At 51.8% G+C, this 17,971-nt stretch overlaps 1 protein-coding gene across 1 annotated transcript in view; it reads right to left on the reverse strand.

Annotated features, from left to right (window-relative positions):
- Positions 1 to 7,846: 7,846 nt before the first annotated feature.
- MYOM2 (myomesin 2) overlaps positions 7,847 to 17,971 on the reverse strand; it is a 58,705-nt gene continuing 48,580 nt past the window's right edge. The window contains exons 27-36 of the mRNA XM_068971025.1: positions 17,432 to 17,499; positions 16,914 to 17,027; positions 16,523 to 16,610; positions 15,976 to 16,014; positions 13,992 to 14,097; positions 11,081 to 11,244; positions 10,809 to 10,845; positions 9,643 to 9,665; positions 8,528 to 8,583; positions 7,847 to 8,164 (exon numbers count right to left, since the gene is read on the reverse strand). Of these exons, the coding sequence (XP_068827126.1) occupies positions 7,847 to 8,164; positions 8,528 to 8,583; positions 9,643 to 9,665; positions 10,809 to 10,845; positions 11,081 to 11,244; positions 13,992 to 14,097; positions 15,976 to 16,014; positions 16,523 to 16,610; positions 16,914 to 17,027; positions 17,432 to 17,499 (1,013 nt within the window). The remainder of the gene's footprint in view (positions 8,165 to 8,527; positions 8,584 to 9,642; positions 9,666 to 10,808; positions 10,846 to 11,080; positions 11,245 to 13,991; positions 14,098 to 15,975; positions 16,015 to 16,522; positions 16,611 to 16,913; positions 17,028 to 17,431; positions 17,500 to 17,971) is intronic.

Below are 17,971 nucleotides of genomic sequence, written 5' to 3' on the forward strand. Positions count from 1 at the left end.
ATGTCGGTGTGAGTGTCTGTAGCAGAAACATGTGGGGCAGAGCAGCTGCACAGCAGAGCGGTCTGCCGCCTAAGCCTCCGGAGGAAACGCTGAACAAAACTTAAGGACGCTTTCCAGGGACCTGTGAGTTTGCGTTGAGGGCAGGAATGAAGTGGTCAATAGAGATAATCCGCTTGAATCATCCCCAGACCATCCCTCCCAACACTGGTCTGTGGAAAAATCATCTTCCCGGAAACCAGTCTAAATGACGGATTTTATCAATGAAAGTCAGGCTGGGGATCTTCCAGCAACAAGGAGTCACCTAAAGGTTTTCAGACAGAAGCTTTCTTCTTTTTTGTATCATTGCATTTCTTTAATGACGAATAGTTGATGTAAAATATTATATAAATTATGTGTGTATACCATAGTGATTCACAATTTTTAAAGGTTATACTTCATTGTGTGTGTGTGTGTGTGTGTAAGTTGCTCTTTGCAGCCTCATGGACTGTAGCCCACCAGGCTCCTCTGTCCATGGGATTCTCCAGGCAAGAACACTGGATTGGGTTGCCATTTCCTTCTCCAGTGATCTCCAACCCAGGGATTGAACCCAAGTCTCTTGCAATGGCAGGCAGATTCTTTACCACTGAGCCACCTGGCAAGCCCATACTCCATCTATAGTTATTACAAAACACCGAGTATATTCTGTGTTGTGCAGTGTATCCCTGTAGCTTATTTTATACCTAACAGACTCCACCTTCTAACCCCTGCCCCGGCCCTCTCCCCACTGATGACCGCTAGGCTGTTCTCTACACCTGTGAGTTTCCTAGTTTGTTGTGTATTTTAAATTCCACGTATAAGTGAGATCATACAGTATCTGTCTTTCTCTGCCTTATTTCACATAGCGCAATACACTCCAAGTTCATCCATTTTGTTGCAAATGGCAAAATTTCATTCTTTTTATGGCCGAGTAGTAAAACAGAAGCTTTCTCTTTGTCAGCACTTTGCTTTCAGAGGGTGAATTGGACTTCAGGTGGTAGCCAGGTAAGGGGAGTGGGAGGACACAGACCCAGGGAGGAAGCCAGGGAGAGTCTTGGACGGAGGGATTAAGAGCCTGAACTAAAATAAGGGCACAAAAGGACATGAAAAGGGAGTGTAGTGTGCATGTTCGGTCACTAAGTCGTGTCCAACTCTGTGATCACATGGACTGTAGCTCACCAGGTTCCTCTGTTCACGGCATTCTCCAGGCTACAGTACTGGAGTGGGTTGCCGTTTCCTTCTCCAAAGGATCTTCCCAGCCCAGGGATCGAACCCACATCTCATGTCTCCTGCTTTACCAGGCAGATTCTTCACCACTGAGCTACCTGGGATTACATATGTGGGATATTCAGGTTGCTCCATGATATCTGCCCTTCCTGTGTCCAGCTCTTTTGTGACCCCATGGACTGTAGCCCACCAGGCTCCTCTGTCTCTGGGATTTCCCAGGCAAAATACTGGAGTGGGTTGTCATTTTCTCTTCCTGGGGATCTTCCTGAACCAGGGATGGAACGTATGTCCCCTGCAATACAGGCAGATTCTTTACCACTGAGCCACCTGGGTGGCCCCTTATTTGCCCCTTACAGAATGATATTATTCTTCCTCTGGAATCCATCAGAGCTTCAGGGAAGAGAAGAGCCTTTCAAGGATGGTATTTATCAACAGAGAAGTTGATAAATCAACTTCTCAATCAATTTATCAACAAGACGGAGGCTAAGTAACAGATGAAATCATTTAGGTAAAGAGCATGATGCTTGATAAATTAAGACAGCATCTCCCTGCAGAAACCACCACTCACCTGCAAGTTGTGTCCCAGACAGAACACTCGTCGCAGACAGCAGTACAAGAAACCGTGTTTGTGCCCAGAACATAACTAAGATTGACTGGACGGCCACAAATGCGGCATCCCACATGAGAGTCTGTGTGGGTGGGGCCCACATCCCCTGCCTCATCCTTTAAGGCTTGGACTTAATTAAAACACGTCTTTGCATGCCAGCTTTATACAAATACTCCCTGAGGCTGCCCATTTGAGAAACACAGCAGACAAGGATAATGTAGAAAAAATTCCTCCTACAAATACGCAGACGTGCTCTTACTGCGGTTTCTCAATGGACGTGAGGCCCCGGCGGCAGGAGCCAAGGAGCTGGGAGAGATGGAGCTGGTCACGTGGGAGACAGAGCTGGGGGAGACGGAGCTGGGGGAGACGGAGCTGGGAGTGTGGGAGACAGAGCTGGGGGAGACGGAGCTGGGTACGTGGGAGATGGAGCTGGGGGAGACGGAGCTGGGCACGTGGGAGACAGAGCTGGGGGAGACAGAGCTGGGAGTGTGGGAGACGGAGCTGGGGGAGACGGAGCTGGGAGTGTGGGAGACAGAGCTGGGGGAGACGGAGCTGGGGGAGACGGAGCTGGAAGTGTGGGAGACGGAGCTGGGGGAGATGGAGCTGGGGGAGACGGAGCTGGGAGTGTGGGAGACGGAGCTGGGCACGTGGGAGACAGAGCTGGGGGAGACGGAACTGGGGGAGACGGAGCTGGGCAGGTGGGAGACGGAGCTGGGGGAGACGGAGCTGGGGGAGACTGAGCCGGCGCATGGGAGATGGAGCTGGGGGAGATGTAGCTGGGCTCGTGGGCTGGCCGGGCTCCCAGGCCTCACAGGACAGCCGGCTGTTACACCAAACACAGAAACTTCCTGCCAAGGAGGTGAACTCGTACTGGAAAGAGTACAAAGCTCCCCACTTTCTTGCTCGATGCACATGTGTGGTGAACAGGAAGCACAGGCAGTGACCACTAAGCGGCAGGGCCCCGGGTCCTGAAGAGGGGCGGCAAGGAGTGTGCGAGACCCGGGGTGCAGGCGGGACGGGTCCTTTCTGTGAGGTGGAGGCGGGTGGCAGTGGCATAGCCGGGGAACTAGCTGAGCGTCATTTTTTTCCTTCTGTTGGTCTTTAGGAGAGAACACATGGACTGCTGTGCCTGTGCATGTTCGTACCTTGCAGGAAAGAGCTGAGGCATCTAGAAAAGCACCAGACCAGACGGCGGCCTTGACTGGAGTCCCGACGGGGCGCAGCCATCTGCGCGCTCCAGGCCGCCCAGAGCAGCGAGCATGGTCCTCCTGGAGTGTGCCCACGGGGACCGGCCCTGCTGCAGTGCCCACCCGTGGGGACTGGCCCTCCAGACGCCATGCCCCTTCCTCACCCAGCGCTGGGTCCCTCTCACCCTGCTGCCCCCAGGGTCCTGACGCTCCAGCGGTTAATAAGCGTCTGCTGACCCTCCAGGTGCTGCGGACGAGGGCAGGGACCCTGCTCCCCTGTTTCTCACCCTTTGGGCTCCTGGCCGCCATCCATCCCCAGGCGCTGACCTCTTTCTTTAAATGCTCTTGGTGGTTTAGTTAGGACCTGAGGAGACAGCCCGAAGCGTGGACCTCCTGGGCGGGACCGCTCCCCAGAGTCCCCAGACCCACCGGAGTCAGGCCCCCACATGTTCTGGCCCCAGTGCCCCAGCGGGCAGCAGTGGAGAGCTCCAACTGGATACCCATCAGAACCACAGGCACAAACGCCGATACCCTAAACCTCTGATCCAAGGAGGAAACCTTGGAACTACTGAAAGACCTGAGCCTTTCAGAACATCTCACGAAGGAGACAGAAGCTGATGCTACCACGGCGGGGCCTGAGGCTGCCAAGGAGCTGGCCACTCAGGGCATTCCTAGGGCACCTGGATGGCACTCAGATAGAGAACAGGGGGTGCCCCTGTAGAGTGAGGGCAGTGGGCACACACGGATGGAGGCTTTTTGGGGTCCCCTCTACAGAGAGGGCATGGGGCACACGTGGCTGGAGGCTTGTCAGGGTCCCTGTAGAATGAGGGCATGGGGCAGACACAGATGGAGGCTTGTCGGGGTCCCCTGTAGAGTAAGGGCACTGGATACCCTTGGATGGAGGCTTGTCGGGGTCCCTGAAGAGTGAGGATACTGGGCACATGCAGATGGAGCCTTATCGGGGTCCTTGAAGAGCGAGGGAAGTGGGTACACACGGATGGAGGCTTGTCGGGGTCCCTGTAGAGTGAGGGCATGGGGCAGACACGGATGGAGGCTTGTCAGGATCCCTGTAGAGCAAGGTCATAGGGCACACGTGGATGAAGGCTTGTCGGGGACTCCTGTAGAGTAAGGGCACTGGGTACACGTGGATGGGGGCTTGTCGGGGTCGCCTGTACAGTGAGGGCACGGGACACACGTGGATGGAGGCTTGTTGGATCCCTGTAGAGTGAGGGCACTGGGCACAGGCAGATGGAGTCTTGTTGGGGACCCTGTACAGTGAGGGCACTGGGCACACATGGATGGAAGCTTGCGGGGTCCCTGTAGAGTGAGGGCACTGGGTACCCTTGGATGGAGGCTTGTTGGGGTCCCCCTGTAGAGTGAGGGCGCTCAGCACACGCAGATGGAGGCTTGTCGGGGTCCCTGTACAGTGAGGACACTGGGCACACGCGGATGGAGGCTTGTCAGGGTCCCTGTAGAGTAAGGGCACGGGGCACATGTGGACGGAGGTTTGTCGAGGTCCCTGTAGAGTGAGGGCACAGGGCACACATGGATGGAGGCATGTCGGGGTCCCTGTAGATCGTGGGCCCTGGGCACACGTAGATGGTCCCTGTAGAGTGGGGGCATGGGGCACACGTGAATGGAGGCTTGTCGGGGTCCCTATAGAGTGAGGGCACGGGGCTCACGTAGATGGAGGCTTGTCGGGGTCCCTGTAGAGTGAGGCACTGGGCACATGCGGATGGAGGCTTGTTGGGGTCCCTGTAGAGTGGGGGCATGGGGCACACGTGAATGGAGGCTTGTCGGGGTCCCTATAGAGTGAGGGCCCTGGTCACACACAGATGGAGGTTTGTCGGGGTCCCTGTAGAGTGAGGCACTGGGCACATGCGGATGGAGGCTTGTTGGGGTCCCTGTAGAGTGGGGGCACTGGGCACATGCGGATGGAGGCTTGCCAGGGTCCCTGTAGAGTGAGGGCATGGGGCACACGCAGATGGAGGCTTGTCGTTGTCCCTGTAGATCGGCACTGGGCATACGCAGATGCAGGGGTCCTGGGCGGCTGGTTCTGAGAGAGCTGGGGCTAATGCCTGTGCCCCCTCAGCTGTGTTCCCCACCCTGTGCTTTTCTAGGGCAATGCATTAAAAGCAGTTAAAGAAGCAACGTCTGGTTACCGGAGAAGCAGTCATCTTGAATGAAACAAAAGCCTGTCAGCGAGTGTGGCTGGTGGGCGAGGCTGAGTCGAGGCTTAGTGATGAACAGGACAGAGGAGAGCGGCTGCGATGTGTGCTTCGCGTCCAGGAGCTGCCCCAAGTGGGCACTGCATCTTCCCGTCATTTTTACACCCCCCTTAAATGTATCTCATTTGTGTGCCCCCTTTGTTTAAAAATACCATCATAAGCTGTGGTAAAATGCCAGTATAATCCTATGCGTAAATGATGTTTAAATGGATTTTCAACTACTTTAAGCCAAAAAAAGAGATGGTTATATGTACACTTTTGTTCCATTTCTTTAACTGTACATCCAAGGGGACAACTGCAATAAAAAAAAAGATGCCCCCTCCCAAAGAACCACGTCATTCACTATAAAACTGAAGACGATAGGGGCTGTTCATGCTGACCAGCAGCTTCCTCTCCCAAACATCCATTGTAAGAAAGTCCTTTAAAAAATCAAGAGGCAGAACAACCACTGAGAAATGCTCAAGGACAGACAAGGGCAGCTGGGTGCGCACGGCTGCCTGAAGACCCCGAAGCTCCTCCGTGTCCTCCAGTCCCACTCCTGCCCCGCAGCCCTGCAGCACCAGTGGCTTTAATGGGAAAAGTTCCAAAGCTATAATTTACTGCTTTGAAAAATGAGGGAGCCTGCTGCGTTTGACATGCTTCTTTGAAACACGGAATATTTAAAAGCCATACCCCAAACTTAATGCATAGATAGATCATATCTTTTTATGGCTTCACTGGTGTAAGAAGAGCCTCGTAACCTTTCACAAGGTATGTTTTATTCCTTGTAATGTGTATCACATGAAGATTAAGAGGCTATATTATCGCCTTCAAAATGACCTGCTATTTCCTGGAAACAGTAATTTGCCAGACCTGTCCTTGCCCCTGGGGCGACCATAACGCCCTCAATAATCTTCCATTCACTGAGCAACATGTTTGCATCAGAAAGACGGGTCTGGTCTGGCCATGCCGACGGGTGTGCAGTGGTTCGGTACCCTCTCTCCGAGTGCCATCTAGAGGTGGTGAGCCCCAGCGCAGGCACTGGTTGGCACGGCTTTCTGCACTTTCATTAACTTATCCTGGAGCGTGTACCCTTGAGGCTGAGAGTGGACATGTCTAAGAGCTCGCGTATCTCATCCCTTCACTCTGAGCCGGAACTGTGGGAACCTTCCCAGTGGAGAGGGGGTCACAGGGATGTGGCTGAACCGGATCTGGGGGCAGGCTTGCTCTGAGGCCAGGAAAGCCCTTGGAAGCTGCGAGACCCGGTGCTGCTGAGAAGCTGGCCCTGGAGAAGAACAGGAGAGCCTGCTGGGCTGACCTCTGTGGCCTCCTGCCTCCCGTGAGGATGGAGAGGTGGTCCAGCTCCCCTTCTTGGTCACGTCACAGTCACGGCCCTAACGCAGCTCTTACGCCTGCTGGACACCGTGTTCACAGAACCCAGCCCTGTGAGGCACCAGCCCAGGACCCCAGATATGGGAAATGACTCCCTGTGATGCAGAAGCAAAGCCCTGGCTCCCCAGTTACAGATGCTTTCCCCATCGACAGACACACAAACCTACCTTTATTTACTTAAACAATTGTTTGAATCAGTTTTTTAAAAGACACTTTCATAAATACCCACCCCCCCCCCACTAATGAGACGCTTTCAGACGGGTCACAAATGTGTGTCTCCTCATTTGTTTCATGCCATCATTACCGTGAATGCACTTTTATGAAGTTTAATTTCTCAATCTTTATGGCTTTTAATTTTCTATGTCATTAACATTCACATGTGGATTCTCACCACTCTCCTGGGTGAAAAACCTTTCATGGGAAAAAAACCACATGTTTTCCGGACAGCAGCACATTTGTCTCCCTCGGAAGGAGGCAGAAGAGTCACGCTCAAGCCTGAGTGACGGTACAGCCATCGTTCACAGTCTGCCTGCCGCGGACATAAACACCCCGCCAGGGCTCCTCCTGTTTTGAGAATGGATACGCAGGTGGGGTCAGCACAGGAATGGGCTTCACTCCGTGTTTATTGACTGGGGAAAGCAGCAGGGGTTTTCAGGAAAGGATTCAGGTGGAATCCTAGGAAACCAGAGGCCTCTCACTGGCCGGGCTGTCCTGCCCGCAGGAAGTTGCAGGAACAGGACCCACGCGGGAGTCTGGACCACCCCCCTCTGCCCTGGACACCCGGCTCCTCAGGGCTCCTGCTGTGAAGCTGCCCCAGGTCCTGCAATTAACCAGACCAGATCGGGGACACAAGCAGGCTGACGAGCTGGGAACCGCTTGGTACAGAAGAGACACCAAAAGTTGCCTTTTGAAGTTTTATTGTCTGAAGCGAGAGAAACCAGAGAGCAAGAGGCACATATGCTGACCGCCCCAGTATCTCAGAGCCCCCAGGCCTGCAGGCATCATGGACCGAACACCCCAGCGAGGGATCAGCTCACCCCTAGCCCACCCTGTCCAGTGCCTGCAGACACAGTTGTACGGGAAACACTCGCTCTTCTGCTCAGAAGGACCAAAACTATAACAACAGAACACCAAGATAAAACCACAACATGCGAGGGGCTGTCAGGCCACGCGGGACGCCACCCGCAGTGATGGCACGGACCCCTGGCCCCTCAGTGGGCGGGTGAGGGGGCAGCCGCGGGGAGCAGCTTGGGCTTGGCCTGCTGGGGCAGCACCACGTCGGGGATCTCCTCCCCGTGCTTGTACACGCTGACCGTCACGTCGATCTTCTCACCGCCGTACTTGTTCTTCACGTGCATGCTGTACTTGCCTGAGTCCTCGGAGGTCACGCCCTTGATGGTCATGCTGACATACTTGGCCTGCTCCACCTTCACTGAGAAGTGGTCACTCAGCTCGATGTCCTTGTCGTTCTTGAACCACACTACCTCTGGGTCAGGGTTCCCAAACACTGTGCAGGTCAGGTTCAAGGTCTTGGGGGAAGAGCAGGCAGAGAGGAGGAGATGAAGAAAGAAGAGTCAGGTGGCCTCTGTGTGGCTGGACCTGCGGCCCCACCCAGGCATTGATCTGCCCCACTCATCATTTATTTGGTCAACATGCTCTTTGTATATGGAGGCACCACTGGAGACAGCAGGAGCCTCAGACACAGCACGGAAGGTGTCCCATGGTGGGAGGGGTGCCCTGTGTATTCAGAAGAATCAACCATCTGTCCCTTGAGGAGACAAGGTCTGCAGACACAGCCCAGGTCAGGCAGGACGCAGGGACCCCCCACACTGGCTCCACACCCTGGGCCTGTGTGAGGACCCCCCGCCCTCCCGGGCACCCCCCGCCCTCACCTTCCCCTCCATGATGGTCACCACGTCAGGCAGGCCACCGATCACCTTGCCACGATCTGCAACAGGAAAGCAACTTGGCTGAGAACACCATCCGCGGGGATGTTCCTGGGGGTCAGGGCACCCAGGGGCCAGGAGGGGCTCAGGTGTGGGGTGCTGCCTGACAAGGCTAATGGCTGGGGGCCCCCTGGCCGAGGTCTGCATGGAGGGGTGTGATTCCATGTTGGGAGGGGCTGGCAGGGCAGTGGGCAGAAAAGGGGGGTTGTGAAACACTCTAGAAATTCAGACTGAGCAGGGCTTTGAGGATGAAGTTCACCCTGGCCACAGCACCAGGCAAACCGTGTCCTCCTGAATTCTTTTGGGAGCTGGAGGGGCCTGGCTTCTGGAGAGAAGATTTTGCAAGGGCAATGTTTTGTGTATATATATGAGAGAGAGAGAGAGAGTATAATTTTCTGCCTCCTGTGATGTTCTGACATCTGAAATCCCACCTGGCAGGCAGATACCCCCCACCCACCATGGGCCCACCAGGAGTCGCCTACAACCTGTGCCAACCCCAAGCCAGGCCGGCCTCCGCCACCTGCCCTGCCCCTGGAGAGGACACGCCTCTGCCTGGATCACCCTGACTGGGTGCCTGACAGCTCAGAACACACCTGTTGCCCAAGCCCAAAGAAATCACTAGAACAGGCCAGTCTCATGTTCACCCCTCCCTGCCTGCCTTTCCCTGCAAACCCCAGGACAGGCCATGGCCTCCATCCCCCTCTGTCCTGCCCTCTGCCCCTGACCCCGACCCCCACATGCCTGGCACACCCCTGCCTCCAGGACTGGAAGCCTGTCCTGCATCTCCTCAGGTGGCCACTCCTGAGTGAGCAGTGAATAAAAGGACACAGAACGGGTGGTGGGGGGTGGGCAGGAAGGAGGGCAAGGAGGAAGGGGGCTGGCATCGGGCTGCAGGGAGTGGGGGTGGGCGGCTGGGGGCAAGAGGGGGCGTGGGCAGTCCTGGAGCTTTGTCAGGCAAGGCGGGTCTGCTGTGCTCACTCTGTGCACACCGTGAATGCTCTAAAATACGGACCCTCTACCCCCCAAGAGTGTACTGTGCTTATAATCAAGCATGTACTCACTTTTCTCTGCAAAAGCAGCAGCCCTAAAAATTAAAGAGGGCAGAGGAGAGAGAATAAAAGAGTCATGAGCAAATGCTGTCAACTAAAGCATCACTCATTCGAGAGGTCTGCTAGAGACAGAGCTTCTCCAAGAATAATCCAGGTCACAGGGTCAAACAGAGTTCTGATGCCTCCCACCGCCCTGCCTTCCAGCTGCTGAAACCCACAGAAAGGCCTGCCATCCACACTCGCAGGGTGAAGAGATTTCTTTTTTCACCAGATTGCATTGGAGATTTTTAGGTATTTTTTTAAAATATTGATTTCTGATTTACCTCAGTTATGCATACATCCATCAACAAATATTTACTGAATAACTTAGTGTGGGACAAAGACTGTTCTCAGTTTTAAAGATGCTCTAAAATTGAGACACAGATTAGAAATCCCAAGTCATTCTTTAAAAAGTTGCTCTGAGCAATGGAATATTAATCTGCTAAAAAGAAATGAGCTCTCAAGCCATGAAAATACATGGAAGAATATTAGGTGCTTATGACCGAGTGAAAGAAGCCAGTCTGAGGAGGCTGCAGACCGTAGGATTCCCAGTAGAAGGGACCCTCAACAAGCACAGGGGTAGGGAAATTCTTGTGAGTATACCTGTCATACCTGTCATTATACATGTGTCCCAACCCAGAGACTGTCCAACACCAAGAATAAGCCCTAACATGACCCACAGACTCGGGGTGACGGTGACCTGTCCACACAGGCTCACCAGCTGTAACTTGTGGACGGTGCAGTGTGGGTGCTGAGTGAGGAGGCCCCGCATCAGCAAGGGGGCAGGTATTTTCTGTCCCTTCCTCTCAATTTGCTGTGAACCTAAAACTGCCCTAAAAATATGAAGTCTCTAAAAGGAAACTAAACATCCAACATTTTAAAAATTGCTCTGTATGATGTGTGGCTATAATTATGCCTATTTCAGAAATTTAGTATTTAAGTTCATTTAAAGTAACCCAGGGTCATTATAACTCTAAAAAATTAATTGTTAGATGCATTTATAGTTTATAAGGATGCCTTCTTCTGGATGTGGAATGGCTTAAATTGCCAATTTACCCCACTTCCTAGAGCTTCACGTCAACCAAAATGACACCTGGTCCCCTGGACCCCAGAATAATAGAAAAGCATGCAAATCTTACTTGAGCTGCTGGAACTCGGCAAACGCTTCATCAAAAGCTGCAAGGAGTATTTCGCACGTTAGTGAGCATTTGAATGTGCTTTGACTCACTCACTCTCTCTGCTCCTGAGTTTGCTTAGTGAACACTGACAAATAGCCGAATGAATAAAGCACTGATTGAGGAGTATTCCTCTCTGAATGAAAATCGTAAAATTGGTGGTTTCCTTTTCAGCATCCAGCTTACCCTGATCACCTAGTACAAAACTACCAGGGGCCAGAGAACTATGATCTTACCCTGACCAGACAGGTCAAGCGAGCGCTGGTGGTTCTTCTTGCCGTCGAGAATCTCAAAGGTGTACTTCCCCTTGTCCTTCTCCGTGGGCTCACAGATCTGCAGCCAGGCCATCTCCTCACTGCCGCCGATCCTCATGTGCTCGCTCGACCCAATCTTAGCGTCCCTTTGAAAAGTCACAGGACACATTCGATTTACAGTCTTACACTGCATGTGAGACACCTCTGGGGCATGTTGGGCGTCTTTTGGAGGGAGCCTCCTCCAAGCTGTAGAGTCGATGTCATCATAGACGTCTCTGGATATTGTACATTTACGAACCACATGAGCAGCTGAGCTCTGAAAACCTTCCGAAATTAAATCTGATACTTATTTCATAGAGAAACATTGCAGTTTACCATCTGCTTGCTGGCCACACATAGACTATCAAATCCTCTAGGCCATGACTTATTTTTCTACTTAAAAATTAAAAACAGAATCGCCGTGTGATCCACTGTATGATCCAGTGGATATGTAACCAGAGGGATGGGCAGCAGGGACTGGAGCAAAGGTTCACAAGGCACGGCTCAGTAGCCAAAGGTGGAAACAAGTGTCCACGGACAGACGATGGATAAGCAAACGGTGGCCCAGCCACACGATGGAATGGGAGGAAATTCTGACACCCACTACCGCACGGATGGGCCTCAAGGACATCATGCCGCGTAAAACAACCTGATCACGAAGGGAGAACTACACCCAGCATCGACTCAGCCATGACGAAGGCTGAACATGGCATTGAAGGAGGGGGCGTCCACCAAACACCAGACCACACGCAGCCTGCCTGCACATGTCTGGAGCCCTGCCGCCCACCGGGTCTCCTGCAGGAACCCCCAGCCCCTGGGCCAGCATGTCCCCAGCCCAGCGTGACCCTGAGACCAGTTCCAGTCTCCAATTCCAAGCCCAGACTTGACCTCTGCCCCTACCCCATGGTCACAGCCCTGCTGACTTCTTGGACCAGGAACACATTCTGTCCTCTAGACACACAGGAAGCCCCCCGTCTGCAGCAGACCCACCCCTCCACCACCCCCGGCCTGGCTCCATTCCCAGATGAACCCTTGCCTCCAGAACCTTCCCTGGCCAGCAGCCCCACGCTCAGCCCACACCTGCCACAGCAGTTCCAGGAACCTGTCAGCTTAGAAGAAGGCAAACCAATCCTGCTGGAGCACCACAGCTGCAGCAGAGCTCACTGTAACCATCACCCCACTGACCGCGACCTTGGCTCAAAGGACTGTCTGCTCCTTACTGCTTGGGGACTTAAATGGGCTAAATTGGATAAAACCGCCTCCTTGGTTTTATTAGTTGATCACAAAACCTGACTGAATCCCTTTATTCCCAAGTAATCTTAAAACAGCTTACATCAAAGGGAGAAAGAGGCAGATGAACGAAAGCCTACACGTGGCTGCCCATTTGTGTGAAAGCAACCAGGAGGCTGGTCCCTGCAGGGGTGGGCTGGCAGCAGGGTCGTCACAAACCTCCCCTCCCCCAGGAGCCCCAGGCTTCACTGAGACTTCAGGGGCCTCTGAGCAAAGCTCCAAAGTTGAGTTAAAGTCCACACTCTGGGATTAAAACAGTGTTAACTGTTTCCTTCTGTAAAGAGGCTGCTGGAGTCTTCAGCAGCCCTGCTGCTTCCATGCCTTCAGCAGCCAGTACTTCACACTTTGAGGTCTAGCCCTCCCGCATCACAGTCATTTCACCTTCCAGCAAGAGAAAAATATCCCCTACCAGAGGACGTTTCTGCTAACTCCACTTTGTGGGTTTCTAAGTCCTCAGGAGCAGGTTTCCGCCTTCCTCTAAGTGGCCCTTGATGTCTTACTCAGGATTTTCCTCACAGAACAATCGGCCTTGCTGACGCGCAAGTTTCACCAAATCCTCATCATTCTCTATTGATTTCTCATCACCCACTGGCGCAGAATACCCAGGTCCCCAGGACGAGTTTCCCTCGGGCACCCTGACTCTGTCAAGTGGGCGCTGTAGCTTCCAATGGCAGGCTGTATTTCAACAAATGCTTGTTGCTCTCTGTGTTTCCAATTATTGTCTAATAAGAACTTGATCGTCAAACAGTGACATATAGCCGAGGTTCTGTAAGGCCCATGTGAACACGCTGGGGTCCTGTCGGCTGAGGAACAGAAGGTCTGGGTTTGTGGACGTCACTGAAAACATGGTCTGGAAAGGTTGCCCGTGTCCTCAGGTTAGAGACAGACTAACCACAGTCCCCACTTACTGCCCGACAGAGGCCAGGCTCGGGGGACGGTAACCCTGAACTTGGTCCTGTTCCTGACAGACTTGAAGCTTTGACGAGTGTGCTGGAGATAAGCCTGGGGAGGAGGGTCAGAAGGGCAGACCCCCACGGGGTTGGGGGCAGGCCCTGCTCCACTGCCGTGAGTGTCGTGAGGGTCTATTGTGAGCATGGCCACCTGGACGGGCAACCGCAGCAGATGTGAAAACAGAGAAGCCTCTTTGTGCAGGGCTCGAGTTCACTTGCTTTCTTCTCTTAAGTACTATTAAGTGTGTTTGGTCCTTTCTTTTTAATTGATCTAATGGGAAAGCAACAGACTGGAAATCTGGAGTGTGGTTTCTGAATATTCTTTTTCCATTAGCTCTGCCAGATTCTGACAAAACGTCTGTCACTGGCAAAGCCACCCTTGTCTAAACCGAGACAGCAGAGAACTTGATCTCCGGCCCCTTCAGCACTTCTCTCTCTTTGTCCCTCTCCCCCCATTTCGGAGATGGCCCCACCCTGAGCCCACGGCTGTCATCACTTCTCAAAACTGCAAAGTCTCAAGAGGACTTGGCCAGGAGCCCCGTGTCCCAGTGATGGGCCCCGGAAACCACCCTGTGGACACACAGGGCCGCAGCCCACGGAACGTGGACACTTACTTGTGGTACCAGTTCACCTTCATTTCCTCAGTGAAGTATTTCATGAAGCACTGAAGCCTTATTCCTTCTGGGGTGCAGAGAATCTTCAGTGGAGACGCAGAGGCTCCTGCAGAAGACAGAGCAGACGCAGACCTGAGGAAAGCGGTCTGTGCTGGTTGAGAGCAGGCCGGCCCTGGACTAGGAAGCCCGGCCACATCCCCATAAAAACATCCTCACCCAGGTGTGTTCTAACATCCACCCCAAAAGTACCTGAAAATCTCTTCAACAGAGGCATGAAGGGACTCAAATGGCCCCAAGAAAATGTTCCCGAGGGGCTCCTCATGTCCCTGACCACGTCCATGCAGCCACTACTACAGCGTCCACTTACAACTAGACCACAGGCAAGCCTCCAGTGCAAACAGGGCCCCATGCCAACGGGCCTGCCCGGTGGGCAAGACCACACCCAGCTTCTCACACCCCTCCCCTCCCTCTTCCTTCCCCCTGAAGGGAAGAACCCCTGGGCATTCCGTCACCTACACGTTTTGTGGAAATGCATCAACAGTGCCCCACTGGGAGTCCCTCCACGGGGCTCTGAGCTCAGAGCTGGCTACCTGAATGCCCCGCCCCATGGCCTCTGGAGTCCTGTCTCTGCTGGGACAGCCGGTCAGGAGAGCGGCCCTGGGAAATATCTCAGCTCAGATCCAGGTGCCGGTATGTCCCTGTGCCCCTCATTGAGCCTGCACGGGGTTACACTCTGTCCCACACCACCAGCCGGGTCTCACTTCAGCCGGAACCTACAGATAAGTAACTGCGCGCACCACGGGGAGAAAGGACGGCGGGATGCAAGTCCCAGGTAATCGGACAACAAGAGCCTGGCTTCCAGGGCTGACGCTGACCGGGGCAACAAGCCGAGGAAGTCGGTTGCTTATTCTCCACTTTATCTCAACTGCGTCCTGACTAAGCCTTGACTTTGAAGCTTTAAGGAGCATCTATGTCTTATCAGACAAAATTTAACCAGATACATATTTAATCTTTGCAGTCGCCACACTGAAAAGTAAGTTCTGCCGTTGGGGTTTCTGTTTCACAATTGATTCGTATTTGATTAGACATTTTAGAGTTCTGTAAGTATTAAAAATCAAGGGATACACTATAAGTTTGGCCCCCTTTAGAGAACATACACCTCAGACATTTTTGTGAAATTGGAGGATTACCAATGTGAAAGAATTGGATGGGTCGCATCCTAGAGTACATGTCTCGTGAGAGGAGCGAATGCTGAAGGACATGAGAAGGAAGCCTGGGCTCCTGAACTAGGGACATGAGATGACTCTGATGCTCCCCAGGACTCTGCTGGTGACAGCAGGTCACACAAGTCCCCCGGGACCAGAGTTCTCGTCTCAATACTGTGGTCTCTCCCAAGATGCTGTGGAAGTATGCAGGGTCCCTTAACACACCTTGTGGGCAGTAATGAGATGCTGAGACTTCACTGAGGAGCCTGAGGCTCCGGTTCTGCCTTCCCGCCTCAGAAGTCAGGTGGAAACTTAGAGAAGTGTCAACCGCATGTTCTCAGGTGTGTGTTCACACACACAGTGTCCTCCACACAGAGAGCTATCACTTTGGCATCGATTCTTATAACAGGTTTGTTTGTATCCACAGTTACAGAATTTTACCTCTGAATGAGAACTTGAAAGTCACCCCTCCAGATTCCTTATCACAAGGGTAAGGAGGTCGAGGGACCCTAACTCTATCACAACAGATTTGCTTTGCAGCCACACATCGCCTTCAGCCCTGGGGACACTAAGAACAGACTCTTGTTCTGTGGGCCGTTAGCCTGACCCCGCAGGAAAGCCCCTTCTGTATGCCTCTGTCATCCACAAGCCGCTGTCCTGCCACTGAATCTGGGCCTGTTCACAGATGTGCTGTGGTTCCATCAGCTGCGGAAAATGCCCTTCTCGGGAAATAGAGTCTAGCCCCAAAATGATTTGAAAATTAAAAGGCATTTACTTACCACAGACTCTACTCATCGCCAAAATCATATCCTCGTACACTGAAAGGAAGGAGGAAATGCACAGTTACAGGCCTCATTTATCAGCAGCGCTTTCATGTTTAATTACACTGATATTGGAAAGCAGGATGTTCAGTTGAAAATGAAACATTAAAATGGCAATGTGTATCCACGAAAGGCTCATGTGGCGATAAATCCTAATTTCTCCATTTTTTAAACCTGGAGCAAGGACATTTTGCTCAACATTCATCTGACCTTGCATTTAATTGAACCACCTCATCCTGGGTTCAATCATTTTAGCACATTCATCATGGGACAGGATTTGGCTCCTGTTGGTGGATGAAGAGGGCGTTTCAGAGAAGCCCAGAGTAACATCCTTCTCAACTCACTCAAACACCTCTGAAGATAGCGGGAGTAGAAGCCTGCCCTCTACTGTGCTGCCACCAAAGACACAATATGCCCAAGAGCACAGGAGGCCTTGCCCGCATCTCACACCCATCCTGCTGGCCAGGTAGACTTCCCTGGGAGCAGGGAGAAGGCTCTCATATACCTTTGCCAGCTATCTCAAGGGTAGACACATCCTGACCCCTGTCATCTTTCAAGGTCGCCTTGTATTCACCGTGATCCTTCTTCGACAACTGCAAATGAAACACATCCCATATGTATGTAAAACTGATGTCACGATATAAAACCTAATACAAACTAATACATGTCCTTTGCAAACCATGGAAATTCAGCATGCAAATTGGGAGATAAGGCAGAATTCGCAAGAGATCTGAAAGACTCTTCTTCCTTGTTTCTCTCTGTTTTCTTTAGCCCACTCCAGTATTCCTGCCTGGAGAATCCCATGGACAGAGGAACCAGAAGGTCACAAAGAATCACACATGATTGAAATGACAGAGCACCCATACATGTGCACACACACACACACACACACACACCTTTGGTATGAGCAGCTCACAGACACCCTTCTCCAGGTCAGGCATCTTCTCCGTTTCATACAGAACATCATCCTTTAGCCACTTGAAAACCGTTTCCTTCTTGGTGTTTGCAACCTACAAGACAGGGTCTTATGTTGAGTATGTGAATTGCTGGAGCTCATGAGAAAAAAGTCTTTTCTGATTTCAAACCACAGACCTAAAAAAAGTAAATAAACTTTTATTATAGACAGTGTCAGACAGAAGCTCACAGGAAAGCTATCTGTTCTATCAATGGTAAATACATTTCTAAATTCCAGCTTCTGAAATAATTAAGTCCTGACAGGAAGAATGAATGACTCCTCTTTCTTCTAATCCAAGAAATTAGATGGTTTAAGTTTCTTTTGGTTCATAGAAGATTTCAATAATAAAGACAAGTTGTGAACAGTGCATTTTAAATTTATAAATAATATAAAACAATGCAAGTGTGATCTGACTATCTCCCTGATGGTCACTGCTTCTGGGTGGAACCGATCTCTCACCTTACACACCAGCCGCACCTCACACTCTTCTGTAACATCCCAGTGCAGATACTCAGCAAAATGTGGGCCTGAGGGGCAGAAGGGGGAAAAAGTTTTTAAAAAGGAGAAAAATGTATACACAGACACGTACATATAAATGCATTCAGGGCAGAAGAAAGTAGTTGTTCAGTCTGAAACCAAGATAACTTAATAAAACTAATCTTCAGGGCTTTGACCTCAGCATGTGCAATCCTGGTACAAAAATCTCTATTTCCAACAGGACGATGCTGCCCAGTCTCTCCTGCTTACTGACATCTGACAGCTACTGCCCTTTAGAAAGAAGAATAATGACATACTATATTTTTTCTCAAGGCACATGTCTGACTGAACATCCACCAGCATAGCCTATAAAAACCTTGAAATAGGAGAACTAATCTAAGTATGATGAAGAAAAAGCAGTTTGACCTAGCAATCATATCAACATGTGACATTTTATTTACATAGCATCTGAAATCAAAGGTGAATTTATATATCTGTAGAAAATACCATTTTGCTTAATAT

The sequence above is a fragment of the Capricornis sumatraensis genome, chromosome 4 (genome assembly GCF_032405125.1).
Source record: "Capricornis sumatraensis isolate serow.1 chromosome 4, serow.2, whole genome shotgun sequence".
Classification (NCBI taxonomy): Eukaryota; Metazoa; Chordata; class Mammalia; order Artiodactyla; family Bovidae; genus Capricornis; species Capricornis sumatraensis.